The sequence below is a fragment of the Apaloderma vittatum genome, unplaced genomic scaffold (assembly GCF_000703405.1).
Source record: "Apaloderma vittatum isolate BGI_N311 unplaced genomic scaffold, ASM70340v1 scaffold16188, whole genome shotgun sequence".
In the NCBI taxonomy this organism is placed as follows: Eukaryota; Metazoa; Chordata; class Aves; order Trogoniformes; family Trogonidae; genus Apaloderma; species Apaloderma vittatum.
This window is the reverse complement of record NW_009732550.1, coordinates 37,904-61,156: the sequence shown is the minus strand read 5'-3', so window position 1 is coordinate 61,156 and position 23,253 is coordinate 37,904. Positions and strand designations below refer to the sequence as shown.

Below are 23,253 nucleotides of genomic sequence, written 5' to 3'. Positions count from 1 at the left end.
GCTTTGGTAGCATTAGTTCACTAGAGTGTATTTTTCTTTTATGAGACTCTTGTTCATAATTATGGACAGTGCATTGTATTGCCAAGATCATTAGCTTTGGCCAGTACTTTTTGATGTTTCTATGCTCTTAGGTTATCATCTTGCAGAATGTTAAAAGTAAATAAACGATCTAGTCCTTTTCTCCCTCAAAGATTTTATGTGTACTATCTCTGTATGAGGATTGTAACTGATCCTGAAGCTTTCAGTCAAGAAGTTATCAACCATTCATCCCTTTTTTTTTACTTAAGCTTATATTTGTTCATGATGAATTACTTAAATTGTGATTGTCTCAAAGGTGTGTTTGCTTCATCCTTTCTGCTCTTTGTTTTGTACGCTGTTCAAATGTAGATGTGTGTTTTCTGAGTTGTAACCAAGATTCTTTTTACTCATGGCTTGAGACTTCCGTGATAATAAGTCTTTCACTTAAAACACCAAAATTAAAACAGCAAAGTTTATGACTGTTAAGTATTAAGAATTACTCAACAGTATTTTGAGGCCTTGGAGGGCTACAGAAGTGTAAAAAAAGCCCATTCAAACAATATGCTGGACTTGTAATTCACCAGACTTCATAATAAAATAACTTTACCTTACACTTAGTTAGAAAAGCATGACTTGTTTGTTAAGATATACTTTATTTTTCTGAATAACATGACTTCCCTTCATTTTTTCAAAGTTTGTTTAAATTGTGAGTATTCTTAGTCTTTTGGTATTTAAGATTTCTGCTATGCTACTGGGAAGCTTGTCTTGCGTGGAAGTCAGATTTGTTCGTTTTGAAGTAGCAAACTGCCTTCAGCACGTGTTTTCAAATTCTCTTCAGAAAGCTTTTTTCCCTTGAAAATTGGCAGATTACAATGAGTGCACCAAATAAAGCTCTAGAACTACAGCTGCAAATGAAGCAAAATGCTGAAGAGCTGCAAGATTTTATGAGAGAATTGGAGAGCTGGGAAAAAGATATTAAAGAAGTGGATTCTGAACTAAGGAAACAGAGTGGTGTCCCAGAAGAGGTAAAGATTATAAATCCAGTGGCAATATTAACTCAGCTATTCGTAATGTAATAGTGTGTTGTGATAATTGCTTTTTGCTTCAGACAAGTTACGTTTATTGACTTAAAATATCTGAATAGAAAGTATGAGCTAACCCAGCTGACTTGCTCCTCATCTGAAGCAGACCAAAGATTCCTCTGCAAACTGTTTCACCAGCAGAGCTGTGGCGCAGTAGCCTCTGGAGGTGATGGGACCAGCAAGTTTTGAGTCAATTCAGAGTAGATCTAGGAGAATATTTCTGTTGGCAGCATCAGTATTACTTAATAAGTAAACAATCTCAAATAAAACTAGCCAGCAGATAGGTACTATAGGTTCTTCAGTACAAGTGACTTTCACACACGTGTTTTATAATAAATTATTTATTTCACTTTAGAATTTGCCACCAATTCGAAACAAGGCCTTTAAGAAAAAGAAGAAAAGCAAAAGTAAAGTCCCTTCAAAAATAACCACTGAGGAGAACAAGAAAAACAAGATCAAGTCTTATGATTATGAAGCCTGGGGAAAACTTGATGTGGTAGGTTGGAATATTTGCTTGTTAACTGAATCTCTTCCCTAGTTGGTTATGTTTGAAATAAGATTTTGTTATAGTGCTGAGGGTCCACAAGTCACTATCTTATTATGCTGGGTACTCTGTGAACATAGAAAGTACCTTTCTTCCAAAAAGCTTCTATGTTTAAAATAGAAAGTGTTGAGAAATACCTGAGTTTTAAATTGGCAGATCTCTGATCCAGCAGAGTGAATTTGACTTTAAGGAAAAAAATATGGTTTAATGATTGTCTATTAAAAGCTCCTAATTGTAGGAGAACAGGTGCAAGCTGGAGCACAGGAGGTTCCACAAAAGCATTAGGAAAACCTTTTTCACTGTGAGGGTGACAGCACTGGCACAGGCTGCCCAGGGAGGTTGTGGAGGCTCCTCTGGAGACATTCAAAACCCACCTGATGTGTTCCTGTGTAACCTACTCTAGGTGATCCTATTCTGGCTGGGTAGTTGTACTAGAAGGTCTTTTGAGGTCCTTTCCAACCCCAAACATTCTGTGGTTCTGTAATAAGTCTAAATACAGCTGGCAGTAGTAAAGAATAGATCTCTTCGTTTTAAAGTGTGGAGTACTCCTTAGTGAAACGGACTTAAGCAGTGGAGATGTTTAAAAGCACAGTACTAAAGGTCCTAAAGTCTTGTATTATTTTGCATTGTTAAATTACGACAAAGGTAATAGTTCATTTTATCTGATTTCAGGATAAAATACTTGAAGAACTTGATAAAGAAGATAGTACTCATGATTCTTTATCTCCAGAATCAGACTCTGAAGAAGATGGAATCCGTATAGATGCAGAAAAGGCTCTTGTAGAGAAGGAAAAGGTTGTGGCATTATAAATGTTTGTTATTTGCAAAGTAGCAATATGGGCATAGGAGCATATGTAGTTTCTTTTAAAAGACAGTCCACTTGAGACCACGCTTCTGGGGGAAGAATTGTCTATTTGGACTTTTTTATGCCTGTTTTCCTGCCTGTTTTTCCAAAATAGAAAATTCTTATTGCATTTCTGGTTCTTTTTCATCTCAGCAAAAGCCTATAAGACTCAGCTCAATGTGTGTTTATGATGATTAATATATTGGTGGGTTTTGTTTGCTTTGAGAAGTTGGATTGCTGTATAGAACTGCCATATGGATAAAACTGAACACGAGGTCTGAATGCCCCAAACTAAATCCCCAGAAATTTAAGATACTGTTGCGAGTCCATGGGGGAATGATGAGTCAACTTGTACGTCTTCCTTGCCCTGGTAGTGGCAGGTTCATACCACTTCAGTTTTTCAAACTCTGTTTTACAAATTCAGTTTTACAGATTCTGTTTTGCAGATGGAATATGGCGAGGCCTATCTCGTGTTTCTTTGCCATGTGAAATAGTCCAAGTTGAATGGCAACTTCTGTGACTCTGAGAAATGTCTGTGTTTATAAGCAATCCCCTAATACCATTATTAAGTCCATACTTTTCAGTAGATTATCTGAGCTTCTTTTTCTAATTGTCTGCATGGGCGAGATGTGTGTTGACAGGGCAAGGAGCAGTGGTCACAAACTGGAAAACAGGAGGTTCAACCTAAGCATAAGGAAATATTTCTTTCTTGTGAGGGTGACAGAGCACTGGAGCAGGCTGCCCAGAGAGGCTGTGAAGTCTCCTTCTCTGGAGACTTTCCAAGACTCACGTGGATATGTTTCTGTGTGAGCTACTCCAGGTGATCCTGCTTCGGCAGGGTGGTTGGACTAGATGGTCTTCAGAGGGCCCTTCCCACCCCTGACATTCTGTGATTCTGTGTTCTTTTCCTGCTACTGTGGGAATTTCTTTATGGGTAATCTGCAGTCTACGCTGAGAAATTGAAATGTGTTTGACCATTATCATCTTGGCTGCAGTGAAGCAGTTGAGGGCACAGGACGTAAATTGAGTCCCAGAGGAGAGAGAAATGAGAATATTTACTTTAGAAAGCAAAGATGCAAAATCTTATTACGGAAACCCCCAACTTCAGTAGTTCCCTGTGGCAATTTAAGCAACTACGTAAGTGCTTGTTACAGGTTTCTGGAAATGACCTACCGATATTGAAAACTAGTATATAATAAAGCTCTATTATTGTATAAATGATTAGAAATATTTAGTATGGGATACTTAAAATATTTTACTTAAAAGAAACTTTTGCTGGAAGAACTCTTTTCTGTTCACAGGGCAATAACTACTTTAAACAGGGGAACTTTGATGAAGCTATAAAGTGCTACACTAGAGGGATGCATTCTGATCCTTACAATCCAGTATTGCCCACAAACAGAGCATCGGCTTTTTATAGAATGAAAAAGTAAGACTTGTATTGTTAAATCTGTAATATTTTCTGCTTTGAAATGCTACCTTCAGATTCTTTTTTTGTCTGGTTTTAAGTTTTGATTATATTATATATCATGCTGTGATACAGTCTGTGTAAGACCGCTCTTTCAAACTGCATTGGAGTTTCAAAGCAAAATAGAAATCACCAGGACAAGGAATCTGGTAGTCTGTCATTTTTTTTTCCCTCTGCTTTTATGCTAGAAGTTCATCATCTTCTGTGTTGCAGTGTAAAACTTAGAGGGGTGGAAAAAAAATCCCCAAAACAAAGAAAAAGAACCTTCTCTAATTTGCCTTTCAGATTCAGCGAGCTCTATTTCTAAGGCTTTGATTTGTGTAGGGGGAGAAAGGGTATAGGGGAGTTGATTATTCTTTCTGTTGCAGTAGAGATTGTTGACCTCTGTTTTCCTTTCCTGTTTTGATGTATTCTTTAATCTGGAGATGTTTATATACTTGTTCTATGCCCCTTCTGGAGCATGTAAGATTTCCACTCAAGGGAGAACCTGCAGAGCTTCGGAGTAAGCTAAATTGCTCAAGTTTGGGGTTTTGTTACCTAGATGTGTCCAAACTAATTCAGAATATTTTTTGATAGATTTTCTGTTGCAGAATCTGACTGCAATTTAGCACTTGCTTTAGATAAAAATTACACAAAGGCTTATGCAAGAAGAGGAGCTGCTCGCTTTGCTTTGAAAAATCTTCAGGGTGCTAAAGAAGGTGAGTCTTTAAAAAATTTTTTCCTTAAAATGCAGAGAAACTGTTGGTTTATCTGCTTGATTAAAGCTTTTGTGATTTGCTTGTTTGGTGTAGGATTTTAGTTTTAATTTCTTGTGAACAAAGATGAAATACCATATTGCCCATTCTTCTGGCAAGGTAAAATTCAAGCAGCAAGTCCAAATGATTACTATGAGTATTAGTAGTTCTAGAATAAATCAGCTTTAAATATGTTGGAATAAGGTGTTCCTTGCAATATCTCAGGCTTCTTGGGTAACTACAAAAAAGAATGCTTTTATGTTATACTCTGGTTAGTAGCCTATAGTTCCTACCTGAAATGTTCTTTTCTGATCCTCTGATAGATTATGAGAAGGTTTTAGAGCTGGATGCAAGCAACTTTGAAGCAAAAAATGAACTGAAGAAAATAAATCAGGTAATAAGATTAATAGACCGTGACAGAAATTAATACACCCTATTCAGTTTATATCTGTACCATCTTATATGTATAACAAGAACTGAATTCAGCTTGGCATTCTGGTTCAAGGTAACACTACATATGAGAACCTTTGCTTTCTCTTGGCTGTAAACCTGAGCTGGTAGTCTGCTTGTAGTGACACTTGTTGTGGTCTGCCAAACCAGAAAATGTGGTTTTAAGCCTAACAAAACATAGTAGTCTACTGCAAGTCTGATTGCTTTCATGACAGGGAGAGAATGTTGATTATGATGAATGTAGTATGTATAAGCTCACCTGTTATTACTGTGTGAATATGCTTACACCTCTTCAAGTGCAGTTTTGAAAGTGCTTGAAAAATTAATTTTCAGAATGAAGACACGAAGTTTCCAGTAAGTGAAATCATAGTGAAATCATTTGTGAATTGAAGTATATATAGACATATTCCATGGATCATTTTACATTATGCTTTAGAAACAGCATACTTATTTGCCAAGTTATATTCTGACTCACAGTCCCTCAGAAATACATTTTTGAGAAGATTTAGAATGATCATTTCAATTTGCACTGAACTTGTAACACAGACACTTCTTTTAAAATGCTTGGCACATATTTGCGTCTTAAAAGTTTAGAATATATCATAATTTATGTTCTGAAAATGTGTAAGTGGGGAAAATACTTATTGAGGAAAATGCGTCTTTGCAGGCTCTATTGTCAAATGAAAGTTCAGAGAAGAAAGAGTTTGAAGTTGCAGTCAGACCAGAATTAACAGATGAAGAGAAGAAGCGCATTGAAGATGAGCAGCTTAAGCAGAAAGCTATTACAGAAAAAGATCTGGTAAGTTCTGCAGGTTTCTGTGGAACATGAAGAGAACTAGTGAAGAAAAGTAGCTATGCAAAAAGTTAGCTATGCAAATGTGTAAATTAAACCTAATACTGTCTTGAACGTCCTAAATACAATGTCCTGATATAACCTTAATTGTTTCCCTCTTGGGGCTCTGGCGGGGGTGCAGGACAACGACTTCTGTTTGGACTCTTCTGGAGGAATAATTATACAAGATAGATTTCTACTGCCCAAATTCTATGTAAATTTCAAGTAGAACTTGAACTGTGTTTTACAGAATACCATTTCTCCAGTATTGTCCAATTGTGGACTGTTTCTTGTGTTTTCGAACCTAATTACATGGTGAAAAGCAGTTACAAAAAGAACATCAGGGAGCGTAGGTGACAATGACGGTAAAAATGTATTTCTGGATACATGGTCTTGACTCACCATTGACTTATTGATTTCGCCTTCTACCACTTTTACAATTGAGAAATAACATAAACTAAAACATAATTTTCTTTGTTTTCTTGCATAGCTATTAACTTCTGACTTTTTATCAATATTTAGGTTTCCTATACTGGTTATAAGAGGTAATTAGTAGGAGAAGAATGATAGCATAAATTAAGTAGGTAAAAGGAACAAAAGTTTAAAGAGGCCATAGAAGAGAAATTTCAGTCTAGTGCAGTACTTCGTTGGTAGCAGAGTTGACTCACTATGGGTCTGTTACTGGCAACATGATTCTGCCAAGTCTCAACAGTGGCCTTTGCTTTTTTCCATTGAGTGAATAGTAGCAAAGAAGATAACCATAGAATCATAGAATTGTTTGGGTTGGAAAGGACCTAAAAGATCATCTAGTTCTGACACTCCTGCCTTGGGCAGGGACATCTCCCACTAGACCAGGGTGTGCAAAGCCCCACCCAGCCTGGTCTTGAACACTTTCAGGGAGGGGGCATCCACAGCTTCCCTGGGCAACCTGTTCCAGTATTTCCCCACCCTCATAGTAAAGAATTTACTCCTTATATTTAATCTATCACATCTAAATCTACTCTCTTTTAGTTTGAAAGCATTACCCTTTGTCCTATCACTGCACTCGATGATGAAGAGCCCCTCCCCATCTTTCCTGTGGCCCCCCTTTAAGTACTGGAGGGCCACTGTTAGGTCTGCCCTGAGCCTTATCTTTTCCAGGCTGAACAGCCCCAGCTCCCTCAGCCTGTCCTCACAGGGCAGGTGCTCTAGACCCGTGATCATCTTTGTGTCCCTCTTTTGGACTCACTCCAACAGGTCCATGTCCTTCTTTTGTTGGGGGCCCCAGAGCTGAGCACGGTATTGCGGGTGGGGTCTCAGAAGAGCAGAGGGGCAGAATCAATGTGCTGGCCATGTTTCGTTTGATACAGCCCAAGATGTGATTGACTGTCCGGCCTGCGGGCACATGTTGCTGGCTCATACTCAGTTTCTCAGGCACTGAGACGCAGAAGATAATTTTAGTCTTTTTGAAGCAGGCATAAAAAGTAATTAATTTTGTTGTCTGGAGTGTTAATTAGACAGTAACAGCAACATCTGGGCCAAAGTGATGTTTGAGGATAACAGTTTCATGGATGTGGCAGCATAAAGACAGATTTGCGCAGTGCGGAAAGTAGTCTTGAAAGGGGAATTGTGAAGGTTCAGCTTTGTACAGCTTACATTTAAATTCAGGAGGTGCAGGGCAGTTTGTCCTGCACGTCATGAGTAAAGATAAATCGCAAATAACAGACTTGTAAGTCTGCACTTACATTATGTATGTAGCATGATTTATTTATTTTTTAATCCTTGAAGTGCTAGGACAAAAAATTTAGTTATTTTTTGTGATCCGCCTCTAAGCTTAGTTAGGAAGAAATAGACCATAAATATCTTCCCTGATGTGGGTGTTCTTTGTGATCCATCTTCCTGATATTGTGACCCTGTCTACTAAAAAGCGTAAGGGAAGGTCATTGCACTACGTCTTTCTCCATGGTGTTTTTCTCTAACCTAAATATTACAGGGTAATGGTTATTTCAAAGAAGGAAAGTACGAGGCTGCTATAGAATGTTATACCCGTGGTATAGCAGCAGATGGCACCAATGCGCTTCTGCCAGCTAACAGAGCCATGGCCTACCTGAAGATTGAAAAGTAAGTAGGATTGCATGTGCTGTACTGTTTCTTTGTCGTGAACTCGACAGAAGAATGATCTAGCAGATTTTTCATTCAGGTTATGTTACTGTCACTCCTAGTTCTTTTCAGAATTCAGTATAAAATAAATCAGAATAAAAACAGCAAGGGAGAGAGAACAACTTGATACGTATGATCTTACAATGCATTTCGTAGGTAGGAAGCTCTGAAAGAGTAAAATAGCATCAGTATGAAATTATAGTTTCTAAAGTTTGATTTTCATTCTTTTATGTATGTGAAATTCTAAATACTCACTTTTCTCAAAGGACCTGACCAAAGCTTTAATGTCTTTTTTACTAGAAAATCCAGTCAGCTACTAAATTTTGCACCATAAAAAGAAGAGGATTATTACTTCTGTCTTCAAAGGGAATGGATAGGAGCTTTTTCTGGAAATTGTCATCTTTTTAAAGTTTGTTTGTTTGATTTTTTTTTTTTTTTTTTAACTACATTAATGGAGTATGTGTAGTTAGCTTGTTTTTAAGGAATCTTTGTTCAAGTAACAGGAGGAAATGCATACTTTCTAGCAAATAAGAGAAATTCCATGTAACTGGTTTTGAAGTCTGATTTTTTTTTTTTTTTTACTCACGGATGATATAGTGGTTTAAAACTGGTGACATGAGAAGGAAAGAGCTGAGCATATGTTGATCATCTGTTCTAACGTGGCATGTCTGCCCGTTCGTAGAGACAATATCCTGATCTGAAATTATGAGATTATAAAGTTGGTTGTACAGGTAGTATTTCTGACACAACATTTATAATTTAGTGCTGAAGCCATGGAGGACATCACAATGCAAATAATGTTCTCGGAGGATCAGATAAAGTGATAACTTTAATTGAATGACCACGCAAGAGAATTAATTCTGTATGATAAATCAGTGTATCATGGGTCTTTACCTTTCAAAGAGGGCCCAAACATAAAATGCAGCAGAAGCTCACTGATATTCTTATAAACCTCTAGAACAGATAAGAACATGAAAAAAGATACTGTTTGCATAAATTTAGTGATAGATTGAAAGAGGAAAAGAGGATTGAATGAAAATACATTAATATACACATAGTGGAATCATATAAATAAATGTAACTTGGATGAAGAAATATGGTCTTACAGTGAAACAAATTAATGCAAGGTTATACTGACATTATTGTACTGACTTATTGTGAAATAGTTAAGGAACAGTCACAGAAATTGAGATGTAGAGGAATTTATTCTCATATATGCCTGCTTCTCTTTTGTTTATAGTAGTATTTCTGGTTTTCAGAAGCACAGAAATGTTGCTGACTTTCATTTTAAGGCTATTTAATGTTTAAAGTGGACTCTGACAGGGTTTAAGGATTTATTTTCACAGAGCAAGTGAATTTCTCCGTGATGATAAAAGAGTCAGCAATGTGTCATGATAGCAAAAGTTTTGGCTGAAATTTCAAGGTGCTGAGAAATCATATTTTATATATTTAACCTTATTTTTACAGTTTAGCTCAGTGATGTGTATTTATAGGTACATAGGTAATTAAGATCTGTTATCAGTTTTTAATTTTTTAGTTATCTCTGCCTTTCAGTTGAAAGGCACTCTTGCGACTGATTATTAATTTTGTGCTACTGTTTTGCTGAGATATGAAGAGGCAGAAACAGACTGTACACAAGCTCTGCTCTTAGATGCCTCCTATTCTAAAGCCTTTGCCAGAAGAGGAGCTGCCAGAGTTGCTCTTGGAAAGCTAAAAGAAGCTATGCAAGGTAGGACTTTGAATTAGCTTAAGTGTGATGATGGATATGAGTACAAGGACATCCTGATATATTTTTTTTAAAATCTTCTCATACTAGACTATTGCTGATTAATTAAGGTTATCGGTGCAGAAGTTAAGAATGGCAGAGCTTTTTTATGTTTCACTGAATATGTGTAAAAACTTTTGTGGAAATTACAGCTATTGTTGTTTATGATAAATAGTAAGAAGTAGTTTGAAAACTGTGTTTAAAAACTGCATTGTGGTGTAAGCATTAGGGTGACTTAATTGCCTTTAATTGTTTTAGACCTGTGAAAATAAAATAGAAGATTTAAAAATTTGCAAGGAGTACTTTGTAACTAGAAATGTCTACAGTTTTCATATGTTGTTTTTCATTCAGATTTTGAAGCTGTTCTGAAGCTGGAACCTGGAAATAAACAAGCAATAAATGAACTCACTAAAATAAGGAATGTAAGTATACTTCTGCCTTACTGTTTGTTTAAGCCTGTAGTAATAAAGTGTTTTCATTCTTATTGCATAATATTAAACATAAGTTGTATTTATTCTGCAAATTCTGATTTTTTTGGGCAACTTATCATTTTGCAGGAGTTAGCTGAGAAGGAACAGCAGACTCACCAGGAATATCCTGCAGTATTGATAAAAGAAACGGAAATAAAAAACATAGTGAAACTGATTGATAATCCATTACACGTGAAATCAACAGTAAGTTGTTTTGTGAATTGCTTTCTGTAATGATGGGGAAAGTAGAGCTTAAAATCTGCTTCTTATTTATGTAAGCTAACTCCTGATATATCTATTTTGCCTATGGAAAGCCCAAAACTTACAGATTTGCTCTTTTTATATTTTTTTCAATAGCATAACTTCAATATTTCCATGTGTAGGTAACCATAGCGTTTTCAGACAGTAGTACCACACTGAGGAAATGTGGTGTGTGCCTGTATCTAGAACATGAAATGAGGAGGCAACCCCACATCTTTGTCCTGGGTCCATAGCTGACATTGCAGTTGAGGGTAAAAAGGAGGCAGTTAAGTCTCTGTGGTTGACTGGAGACTTGAGAAAGCTCCGGGTAAACTTCTCTTCTTTTTGATTGCTGTTTACCTTTTCTGTAGCAGCTGTAGTGGTAACAGGACAACTTGTCTACCCATGTCACCTGCTGGTGTCACCTGAGGCTATTGCAAGAGTCTTGAGCCTGCATTTTCATCCACATAAACTGTAGTGTATCTTGGTATTGGTTTTCAAAAAGCAGTATTTTTAGGACTATGAATTAACAGTGGTTATAGTCAGATTAATGATTTATGACAAAATATGATAGTATGGAGAATAACATGAGTTTCGTTATGTATTAGGCTTCCCCTTTTAGTACATTTAATAATTGAGTTGTATGGAGTACTGTAGTGTCCTGCTCTTGATTTCAAAATGTTTGTTTACCTCCATTAAACATAGAATTCAGACAAATAGTTTTAGTAGAAAATATGTGATTATTCTGATCCTTTTTCTGTGGTGTGGGCCAGGGGGAAGTATTATGGACTCATTATAACCATGTGAATATAAACCTAAATTTATTGTGAAGTAGCTGAAATACTATAGGCAATTATATTAAGTTTTCAGTTTAGCAGCTAAATTAAGTGGAGATACTAGGATGATTTATTTTTTTTTTTATTATTCTGTTAGGGTAGAACAAGTATGGATGAAGCATCTGAGGTTTTAGTACTGCCCAAGGGTTGCAGAGAGAACTGTAATTTTTTTTGTGTCAATGAGACAGCTTTCCAGTCGTAGCACAGTGATAAGATGGTATGTTGTCAAAGCAAACCATGTATTAGCTGTCAGTGCACCAAAACAAGATTTCTTTGACATGGTTTAAAGCTGTTTGCGAACTGCTATGAAGGCTTTATGATGCCATGGCAGTAGAGTTGAAATCTGCGGTTTCTGGATTGCTGAGCATATCCAATTTGCATCTTTATATCTAGACAAATATATTCTGTGTTCATGTTCAGGAAGTGAAATTTCACGGTAAAAGTGATCCTTCTGTTTCCTTCTAAGACCTGTGAAGATGGTGCTAGGTGATGGTCAACAGTAATTGTCACTAAAATTGACACTAAAAAAGCTGAAGCAGTGAGTTTGAGTGCGCCCTTAGCAAGTTTGCAGTGAGTGGTGCGGTTGATACATGAGGCGAGGGACCTCCCAAGGGGGAGGACCTGGACAAGCTTGAGAAGTAGGCCTGTATGAACCTCATGAGGTTCAACAAGGCCAAGGGCAAGGTCCTGCACTTGGGTTGGGGCACCTTCGACTATCAGTATAGGCTAGGGAGTGAAAAGATTTGGAGCAACCCTGCAGAGAAGGATTTGGGAGTACTGGTAAATGAAAAGCTGGGCATGGGCCAGCAATGTGCTTACATCCCAGAAGGCCAACTTTGTCCTGGACTGCATCAAAAGCAATGTGGCCAGCAGGTCAAAGTTGGTGATTCTACCACTCTGCTCTGGTGAGACCTCACCTGGAGCACTCTGTCTGGCTCTGGAGTCCTTAGCACAAGGAAGAAATGGACCTGCTTGAGCAGGTCCAGAGGAGAGCCACAAAAGTGATCAGAGGGCTGGAGCACCTCTCCTGTGAGGACAGACTAAGAGAATTGGGATTGTTCAGCCTGGAGAAGAGAAGGCTCTGAGGTGACCATACTGTGGCCATTCAATACTTAAAAGGGGTTTATAAGAAAGGTGGGGACAATCTTTTTAGCAGGGCGTGTTGCGATAGGACAAGTCATAGTGGTTTTAAACCACAAGAAGATAGATTTAAACTAGATATGAGGAAGATTTTTTTTTTTTTTACAATGATGGTATGCAAACACTGGAACAGGTTGTCCAGAGATGTGATAGATAGAAGTCCCATCCCTGGAAACATTCAAAGCCAGATTGGACAGGGCTCTGAGCAACCTGGTCTAGCTGAAGGTGTCCCTGCTCTCTGCAAAGGCATTGAACTAGATGACATTTAAAGGCTCCTTCCATCCTGAAACATTCTACGATTCTGTGATTTTAGTTAATGTATACTATAGTGGTGGAAGTAATTGGCTTCATGATGTGTTTAACTTGGTCAGCCAGCAGGCCTGAGTTACAGACTTTTACCATCTCGAATTTTTAAGTTGAGTGTCAAGGCCTGTGTTGCTAGATACTTACTTGTGTAGCTAAATTACAAAGCTTGACCAGGTAATTGGTCAAAATAGATGGTAATCCTTACCTATTCAGCCTTAGTAGTGGGGAGAAAAATCCGAAACGACTTTTGTTTTTTGTAATTACTAGGAAAACAGAATGCAGATTCTGAGATCCTCTAGATTAAGGATACACTGACTCATGAGAGTAAAGCAATAAAATCGTCATACAAGGCTTCCTGTAGAATATCACATAGTTTTCTTTTTTGCCACTTACCTTTTTTGAAAGTATCTTCCATGTGCACCACTACAAATGAAACTGGTTATCATGAGTTTATTTAAAATTAAACACTGCTTTTTTTCTGTGGCTTGCATATACACTGATGCTGAGGATACACATGTGATGTGAGATCTGTGTTCTATTTAGAAGCCTTTGCGAAGAATAGCTATTGAGGAAGTTGATGATGACACACCAGAGAGTGATATGCCCAGCACTACTTCTTTAATCAATAACTGGAGGAATTCAATGAGTGTTGAAACAAGAGAAAATCTAGGTCAGGATGATCAATTGACTACAATGGACATTCCAAAAGCAAAGCACTTGAAAATAGAAGAAATCAGTGATACATCACCATTGCAGTAAGTATAAATATTCTGATCCTCTTCTTAAAAGGTAAATGTAGTTGAAATGTTGTCTTCGTTTTCAGATTTATATGTGAGGAGGTACTTTGGAGAATTTGAATTAAAGAGAAAATACTGAATGAAACTACAGTTCTTACACGTCTGCCTCTTTGATCACGTAGTGCTTGTGACAACTGTGTTCTATTTAGTGTCAGATGGAAAACTAGTCTTGTCATTTCATTTCAAAGAAGTTCATAATATTTTCCTATTTGCCATATTCTATTTCTTGTGTACCTTTGTCATCCCTAACTGTGATTTTTATTTGTAATGCTTTAGGGTAGATTCTGAGTAGAGTTCAGTCATTCTTTGCACACCAGTTGTGTGAGAGTGGAGGACCCGATAAGAGCGTTACCTCTCTCTCTGCTGAGCAGGCAGACAGTAACTTCAAGTTTGCTCACAGTTCCCAAGTTCCACTGTGTTAGCTGGGCAAGCTCAATTCTGGGTGGCTGGAACTAGGCTGAGACGTACAAGCCACTGTCCAGACTTTATCCCTGCCAACTGTTGGAACTCTATGTCTTGTCTGCTTAGGAGAGCTCTGTATGCTTTGGCATCATATCATTCTGTTAATAGTACTTACTTTTTATGGAGCTCTGATGGAAGAATTTCTATGAGAAACACACTCCGACACCCACTCTTTACAGCTCAGAAGTATTTACTGTGAAGTGCTGAAGAAAAAAGTGTATTTCTTAGCCATTTTATATCTTCTGAAAAATAAATTAACTGACAAATTATAGGACTCCACTGTAATCAGTGTTGAAAACTGTTTATTTGTTTGACATGGTTATTGTTTTTCATTGTGAAATTGCAGAAAATGTACTTTATTTGTTTTGCAGCCAAGTATAATAGAAATCTGTACCAGGAAATGCAGTTATTTCCAGAAACAATGTAGAGAAGGGCTGAGTGTATTTGTCAATACTTGATAGTTTGTTCTTTGAGAAGAGATTAATCAAGTATAAAGCTTCCATAATTTGAAGGGCCTTTTTTTAGATAGCTGCTTAAACCAAGATATAGTATTCTACAAAATTTTCTTAGTATTTTAGATTTTTAGTTTCCACAAAAATATTAGAAAAAACTTTTTCCCTGTGAGGATGACAGAGCACTGGCACAGGCTGCCCAGGGAGGTTGTGGAGTCTCCTTCTCTGGAGACATTCAAAGCTCGTCTGGACGTGTTCCTGTGGGACCTACTGTAGGTGATCCTGCTCTGGCAGGGGGGCTGGTCTAGACCATCTTTTGAGGTCCTTTCCAACCCCTGACATTCTGTGATTCTGTGAAAGATCTCTGGTTAGGTCTTGGTGTAGGATTTCCTTAAATGGTTTCTTGATTACATATTTCGAAATCTGTCTGTAGGCTTCCTGCTAGTGGGAAAGGAAGTTCATCAATGTTTTATCCATCTTTCCCTGCGGACAAACAAAGGGAAAATGAAATCAGAAGGTCATTGAGCCCTGCTTCTCCAGTCCCTGCTGTTCCTGCAAATTCTTTCCAGCTTGAGTCTGACTTCAGGAAGTTGAAAGACTGCCCGGAAAACATGTACTTATACCTGAAGGTATGAAACACGGTGTTGACTGACAGGGCTTGGACAGTTTCTTCAGTTGTCATTGAAGAAACAGTGCAAACTTAAGCCAAAAGGATGGCTATTGTTAGAGCATCTTAACAGTGAACATTAGTCCATTTCTTTAATTGCCTTCACATAATACTAAGTAGTTTGATCCACGTTTCAGAATTCACTTGTGCCTGACTTTTCACTTACCTTATTTGAAGTATGGTCTCTGCATAATCTGTCTCTTTTTCCAAACACTGGCCCTAATTCTGTAAAGATTTAAATGTAATCATGTTGAACTTTTTCAAATTAGTGCTTTGAGGGCAATTAGACATGGCAACATTCTTACCTCTTTAAATTTAACAAATGTTTGAAGCACACCAGTCTGATGGGTACTTATGCTTTTATGTATTTCTGCAAAAAGTTGCTCAAAGTTCTTTTTAAAGAGAAGTTATGAATCATTACCAAAAAAATAAAAGAACAGACAAAACCCAAAACTCGTGTTCAGCATCAAATAGTGGAAGTGCTTTCATACACTTCAGCGTTACCCAAGACATCCTAAAAACTCACTTCTAATTCTCATGGCTGAAGTGTATTTTTTTGCCTAAAAGTAACATTTGCTTTTTTTTCCCAAAGCAAATAGAGCCTTCACTTTATGCAAAACTGTTCCAGAAATCCTTAGATCCAGACTTGTTTAACCAGATACTGAAAATTCTACATGATTTCTACATTGAGTAAGTTTAACTCCTTTATTTTACATTGCTTATTGCTCTTCTCTTTGTTTGGGCTTTTTGTTTTTTTAAATTTTATTTTCTACCTGCCTTTGGGCTTACAAAATTCTTTCCAGCATGCAGCATGAACATGGTGCAATAATTGGAATGTTTCAATTGTTATTTCTTAAGCAATTGGACATGTCTTGAAAAATCACATGGAAAAAAAGAGGTAAAGATAAGTAGCCTTTACTGTATGTTGTTGAAATCTGCTGAATAACATTGTAAACTGAATGATAGGCTCTATGAAATAATTTTTGTTCATATTACTGTGCATGTTCTGTTATCATGTATAATTGCACAGTAATAGCTTTCTATGTAAACTTTCTAAAACTGAGAAATACAGAGGGTTTCATTCTTGTGCAATGCTTATTGTGATACATTCCAATTTTTATTTTTAATTACCTGCTAGCATTTTACAATAGCCTGTAGTAAATATGTATTGGAGCTAGAAGTTCTCATAAGGCAGGACCTAGTAATTCTTGGAATTTCTATCCATGCTGCCACTTGAGTCTTGAAGTTCATTTGGGCTCTCAGAGACAGTGCACCACTTCTCTGAATTACTCTGTCTGAGAGTATACTTTCAGAACATTTTTAGGGTGTTTTATGGAGAAAAGCAAATGGAAATCGATGTTAGCCTTTCCCTCAGTTCCTTTAAAAATAAATATCCATTATGTGAGTGAAACATGATATCTTAAGAGATACGGTTCTACATTTGGTGGTATGACATGTAAAGGCTAGGAAATTGAAATTGTTTGCAGTAAGGTAAAAGATGTTTCTTCTGGAGGGAGACAGGCCATGTTCTGAAAGAACAGTGTTTTTTTTTTTTTTGTTAGTATTTGTAACAAAGAGTGCCAGTTTACTGTTGACCAGAGGAATGTAGAAAGAACACAGTCTAGGAACATTCTGTATGGTTAAAAATTATGGCAACTGTAATGTGCTTTTTGCTGAGCTTCCTATGACCACAGGAGCGACTTATCCTCATGCACGTACGTAGAAATAGCGTTAGGACAAGATGTAAGCATTGAATCATATAATAGCTTATCTGTACATGAACAGTGGTTTGTTTGCATCAGTTAGGCTTTTATATTTCTTCACTCTTCCCTCTGTATCAGAATGATGCTTGCATGATTATTTCTGGATACTGGCTTTTTGCTTCGTGGGTGGAAGAATATAGTAAAGATGAGAAAGTCAGAGAGCATGAGACAGAAGGGAATTCCATTGGTTCTTTAATTTTTTGTTCCTGAAGTCTTTAATATTGCTTGCAGCTACTGAATCTTTCTAATCAATGGTAGTTATTTTTATATTTCTAATAATCTTCAGGAAAGAGGAGCCATCACTCATCCTTCAAATCCTCCAGAGGCTATCTGAATTAAAAAGATTTGATATGGCAGTAATGTTTATGTCAGGCTCGGAGAAAAAAAGTGAGTAATTCTGTAGTGTCTTTTTAAAAAATCACTCTGTGATGCTATAGAATCTAGCAGGAAATATGTAAAATTTAGTGCTATTCTTGTTGTTTATTCCATGTAATAATCAGTTAGGATTAGTTAGTTGTCTAGCTTTTTGATTGTGTTAGAAGTTAATATGAATGTCGTGTAATTTTTCTTAATGGTTTGTTTCTTTATTAATCATTAAGACTTGACAACTACAGCTAAATCCTCTTGGTTTTATCAGTAATACCACTGCATTTTAGTCTGCTCAAGTGAGATTCTCTAGGGTTTCAGTTTGTAGCTAGTAATGTTACAAATTTTATGAATTTGTATGAAACCTTGTGTCTGAGATGCAAGGTATCTAAATTACACAGTTTCTGCAGTTCACAACCATTGCTTAGTAATCCTGACTTCACTGTTGGCAAAAAGAATGCATGTCTTTAAACCACTCAGCTGTCTGTCCTGTTCTTGAGAAATCACTTAAAGTAGTTTGCAATCCAGGTTGACACCGGCTTGAGTTCATGGTTTATTTTATAAACCAGTGGGTTTTGGCTCAATCATTTATTTAGCACACCAGACAGACTATGTGACAGTAAGACACTCAAACATTCCTCTGGGACCAAATAATGTCAAATTTACTGTCTACAGCTGAGTTTAACTAATAACCATTATAATTCAAAATTTTGGTATGTGAATGTCCATAAAATAACTTGTTTGACTTACTGAAGTGCAAGTAGATTCTTTTTCTGAATTGCATTATGCCTTTAACCTGATGTAAGCTTTATCTGCCATCTGGCTTTAACTTTCATCTTCTGTGTTTAATGGCATAGTACCAAGATAGTAAGCAAAATAAAAGCTGTCTGTTGATGTTGTCAGGATGATATACCTGTTTAAGGAAATGTTTTTAGGCAATACTTGGACATCAAAAGGAGAGCTTTGCTTTGCTATTTTTCATCCTTTAAGTAGTTCTAAAAATTTATTCGTATTTCAGCTATATAATCCAACCCTTACTCTCACTGAGAAAAGAATTGGACTAATTTACCTTAACAAAATAACTCAAATACTGATTGACATTGGGATTTTTTTTTTTACAGTTACACAAGTATTGTTCAATCATATGAAGCACATGGGATTGAAAGATCCTTCTGTTGGAGAATTGGAGAAGAAATATGGCATTTTCTCCTAGTGCAATTACTGATGCATAAATACCTATTTCTGCATTTCTTTCACGTGGAAATCATCAGAAGACTACAAAGACTGGAATTTTGTTACTTTTGTATGAATAATGAAACTCTTAAACTTGATTTAGCCAGATGGCTGGTTCTGCAGGTACATTTGCTTTCCAGCACTTGAAAGAATACAGATGTACATTGTCTTCATGGGAATCTGTTTGCCTAAAAACTAATCAGGCAGATTGGCCTTTAGGATTTGGACTGTAGAGATCTTTATTAAAAGGAAAAAAAATATTTATAAACATGTCTTTGGTAAGAATCAAACTATGTATATTACAAATGTGCATTTTTTTATTTTAGAAAATAAACTGAATGTTGAATAGAAGATACTAAATTTTTAATAATTTTTTTTTTAACTAAGGTGCGTTAAGTCATTCTTTTCTAAGGTTATGTCACATCATGACATGTAGTGTTCAAAGCGAATCTGAGGTATGATGGCCAAAAAACTCCAGAATCCTTTTTCTTGAGTTTACCCAAAAGCTGAATTTGGACATTGACATCTAATATATTTCTGTGAAAGTCAACTGCAGTTGCAGAATAAAAGGAAACCAAATACTGTAGAATTAAACTAAAAGTATAGGGGGAACCCACTTTTTTTTCATCTTTTCAAAGTATTTTTAAAATATTCTGGTGAAATTTGTATTTTAGGTCAGTTATTCCTAACCAGGTAAAGCCCTTAAGAAGCTTCAGGAAGCTAAGCAGAATACCTTTCCAGTATGAAGATGACAAAGGCATGAAATTGCCTGAAATTCTTAGGTGATGTAAGAAATAGTGTTAGGCATAATAAACTATTCGTTTCGTTCACATGGTCAGAAGAAGGAAATAACAGCACTTGCATCCCAGTAGTGGCATCTAAAAATTTGCCTGTATCTCTAGACTTGTCTGCTATCTCTTTCATCCTGCTGATACTAATAGTCTGTCAGCTTGCTTTCATCCTGATTCAGCCCTTCCTTGTGCTGTACTGATGCTTCTCTGACCATGGAAACCTTCTGACATCATTGCTTCTGTTTCGGTAGTTGTGCTTTTTTGCAGAGGAATGATTAAACAGCTATGGCATATAGACTGCAGTATTCCAAGATGCATTAATAAGAAAAGGTATGAATGTATTCTGTATGTAGTCAGTATTAGAATACTAATTTTAAAGCATTTGCAGCTCTGTCATGTCCTACTTCAGATGTAATCCATTTGAAAAAAGAATGAAACGGAGCTACATCCTTGGGCTGGGCAGCAGCTGACATGAACGGGGCACTAGATCCTTAAGGTAGTTTCCAGTTACCCTGAGGCTGAGCACCGTGAGAGCAGCTGGTGTTACCAGGGAAATGGAAGAGTCTTTCTGTATATAGCACTGCTTTGCAGCTTGCCTGCAGTATGAGCTTTTATTACTAGATGTGTCCCAAGTTACTTGATAACTGGCTATTCTTGTTGTAAAGCACTTCTGATAATGTGTTGGGGATACTGTTGTAACTAACAGAATTGGGGGGAAAGCAGTTAATTTTATATGCCTTTGTAGATACAGCATGCCTCATTATGGACTGTTACCAGTTTGGTGTAGAACCAGAGGTGTATGCCTGACCAGGTTATACTGATAGAGCATTTGCTACATTCTCAGAAGCTGCTTCTTGAAGGCTGTTGGATGAAAACAGATGACTGTAACACAGATCCTTGACAACAAAACCAATATGATAGCAGAAAGATTTGAAAACTGTAAGCATGAAGTCACCTACAACTTGACTTCATTCAGTCTGCTATACTTTTAATGGGAATAAGTTGCTATATTTGGTTTCTGGTCCCACTCCTGCCTTTACAGAGGTTTTCTGTTCAGAATTTGTACATTTAAGTGTGTAGAATTTGGTGGGATGGATGGATGGGCCTGATTCATGCTGCCACTGAACTTAGGCCAGATTAATTTTGCAAGTGGTATGCTACTGTAGCCTTTTGCTTGTATTTCTAAAAACAGCAACTGATGGTGACCTGCTGAGTCCCTGAGGTTACTTTTCAGTGCATGGAAGGCAATGTAGGAGCAGAAGGCAGGCAGAGAACTACTAGCTTCACGTGTTCCAGAAGATGGCAGTGTTTTTCCCTTCTAAATTGCTAAAGATTGTCAAATCCCTGAATCAAAGAGTTTAATGGAATATGGAGAAGATTCATAGATCTGAAGTCAAGAATGAATTTAGGGGAGAGGAGGGTTTGTTTGTTTGTTTTTGTTTTTCAATCTAACACCCTCTTGGTGGTGCCATCATCCTCCTTGTGTCAGGGGAAAAAAATTGAGGTAAATAGTGTGAGGCAATTAAACGATATGGAATAGATGGTTGCTGTTACAGTGTTCAAGGTGTCAAAAATCTGAGGTTGTGTTTGCTGCATTGACTGATTCAGACTTGAATTTTAAATGACTCCTTTACTTATTATTATTAAATGTTGTATTTTTCTGGACAACTTTCTAAATTCTCAAGATCATTTTTTTAAGTTTTAATATATTGTCCTCCAGCAGATGTGTGAGGCGCTTAAACTCCTTATTGTCTGTTGATTTCATCAACTTGTTAGAATATCCGTGGAACTGATCCTAGAACATTCTTACAGCTTTTGGTTCTGACAGTAAACTATGATTTTGTGTTTTCTCCTTCCTGATAATTCTAGCTAGTTCTGCATTCATACAGTAATAGTTTCATCTGAACTGTGTTTATCTTGCTTATAAGAGTGTCCTTTGATAGTCAGATATCAAGATAAAGATACTTAATCTGTTGCTTTTTCATTACACAATTGTGGAAGAAAGAAAGTTTTAACATATCTTGTTCTCAGCTGACTTCCATCAGTTACTGTGGAAAGCATAAATGAGTATAGTTTGAGTACTTGTTCGAAAATATTTTTTTAAATTAAAAATACATGGTCTTGTATCAGGTCAAGAAGTTTTTGCTGCTTCTCTTCGTTCCTGTCTTTCTGTTTAAAAATAGGGATTTCAGCTTGCCAATTCAAATGTAACTGCTACTGTTTTTGAGGCTACATTTTTAATGTATCATATTAATATAAAACCAATATATCAGTTTTAATTATATTTTATAGACAAGTCTTTGGAGCCCAGAGAACTTGTGAACATTGAACTTCAGAAAGCTTATGTTCTAACCATTCTTTTCTTTTCCTAGGCAGGGATCTTTCTTTGTCAGTGATGTGAATATAGTTGCTCAGAGTTGGCATCACTAGGGAATACTGCAGTGAAAACAGCCATCGAACAGTTCATTTCTAATGTCATCAGCTGTCAGTTGCTTTTCTTCCATCTTGCACAACTAATGCTCCGCTTGTTTTTTTCTCTTAATACAGGTGCACTTACAGAGCAATATCTGCTTACTTCTGTCAACTGTTGTTTATTTTGTTTTCCTCTTTTTGTTCTGGTATGATCCCGGTGTTCTTTTGTTGCTCCTACTTAATTATTAAATAAGCTGTCCTCGCTTCCATTACTTACATGCTTTTCTTTTCTGGAGTTACTGAAGAGCTCTGTCGAGGGTTAGGGCTGGGATGGTCACTAAAAGCTGACAGGCATTCTCTTCCCCCAAAAGGGAAGGGAAATGGAATAAGGCAGAGAGACCTACAGATGAGAAAAGAGCTTTAATAAAACAATTAAAAAAATTATATAGTTATATGCACAAAATTGAGATTGAGTTTGACTCCCTCCCTGATAGCAATCCCCACTGATGCTGCAGAGCGGGAGCACTGGTGAAGGTCCAGGCTCAGTGGCAGAGGGGAACTGGACACAGGAGCTGGACTCAGGATCAAAGGCAGAAGATAAACAGAGTCTTCCTCAGATGCTGCCCATTGAAGAGGAGAACTTAACCCTTGTGATCCCTCGGATTTATTTTGAATATGATGTATATGGAATGCAGTACTATTGTTGGTCACCTCTCCTGTCCATTCCTCCCCAGAGGTGCAACATTTAAGTTCCTTGTGACCCTTCCCAGTGCTCCCAGCATGACACGTAAGATCTAGCAGTGACCTTGATCATTATAGGAGCAAGTATTAGCAAGAGCCTTTCTGCATACCAATCCCAAGCAATAACGGTAAACATCGGGCGTTACCGCTTCCAGCAGCAGACACTGTCTGCAAAAACATGGTGTTAACTTCAGAAAGTGCAGCTTCTTGAAGGAGACTGAGCTGAAGAGTAAAATTGGTTCTGTTTATCTCAGACAGGGAAAGCTCTTTGTCAATAAGGTTAGTCCCTTTTTACTCTTACCTGCCTTCCTTTCCATTGACATCATTTGAGGTTGTTACCCTGATATCTTGTATTTTGAAACTGCCAGGTCTCCTGTACCCTTATCCTCCCTTAGATTTTCATCCAATGAAACTGTCCTGAGCAACATTCAAGCAGAGGAAGATGTAGAGAGATGTAGAGAGAAGACTAAGCTGTGTTTAGGTGCTGTGATGCAAAGGCAGCTTAAGTTTTTTCTCCCATCAGTATTAGAAAGTAAGAATTTGGGGCATTAGTGGACATCCTGTTTTTCCTCCTCCACCTGTGTCCCGTCTGATGGCAACTTTAAGCGAAGGAGGCTATGCCCCTCTTCCACCACTGGTGGTATTTGTTTGTATTTCTTTTTTTCTTTCTGTAAATCAGTACTGTTCTAGGAATAGCAAGA

The 23,253-nt window shown here is 37.1% G+C and overlaps 1 protein-coding gene across 1 annotated transcript; it reads left to right on the top strand.

The window, feature by feature from the left end:
- Positions 1-886: 886 nt before the first annotated feature.
- On the top strand, positions 887-18,720 carry RPAP3 (RNA polymerase II associated protein 3). The gene is made up of 16 exons (XM_009875576.1): positions 887-1,043; positions 1,456-1,596; positions 2,317-2,439; positions 3,790-3,917; positions 4,533-4,654; positions 5,014-5,084; positions 5,808-5,939; positions 7,945-8,072; positions 9,719-9,840; positions 10,228-10,298; positions 10,434-10,550; positions 13,412-13,623; positions 15,013-15,208; positions 15,839-15,936; positions 17,296-17,396; positions 18,497-18,720. The coding sequence occupies exons 1-16, from the start codon at positions 891-893 to the stop codon at positions 18,586-18,588; spliced, it is 2,007 nt and encodes a 668-aa protein (XP_009873878.1). The 5' UTR covers positions 887-890; the 3' UTR covers positions 18,589-18,720.
- Positions 18,721-23,253: the final 4,533 nt, after the last annotated feature.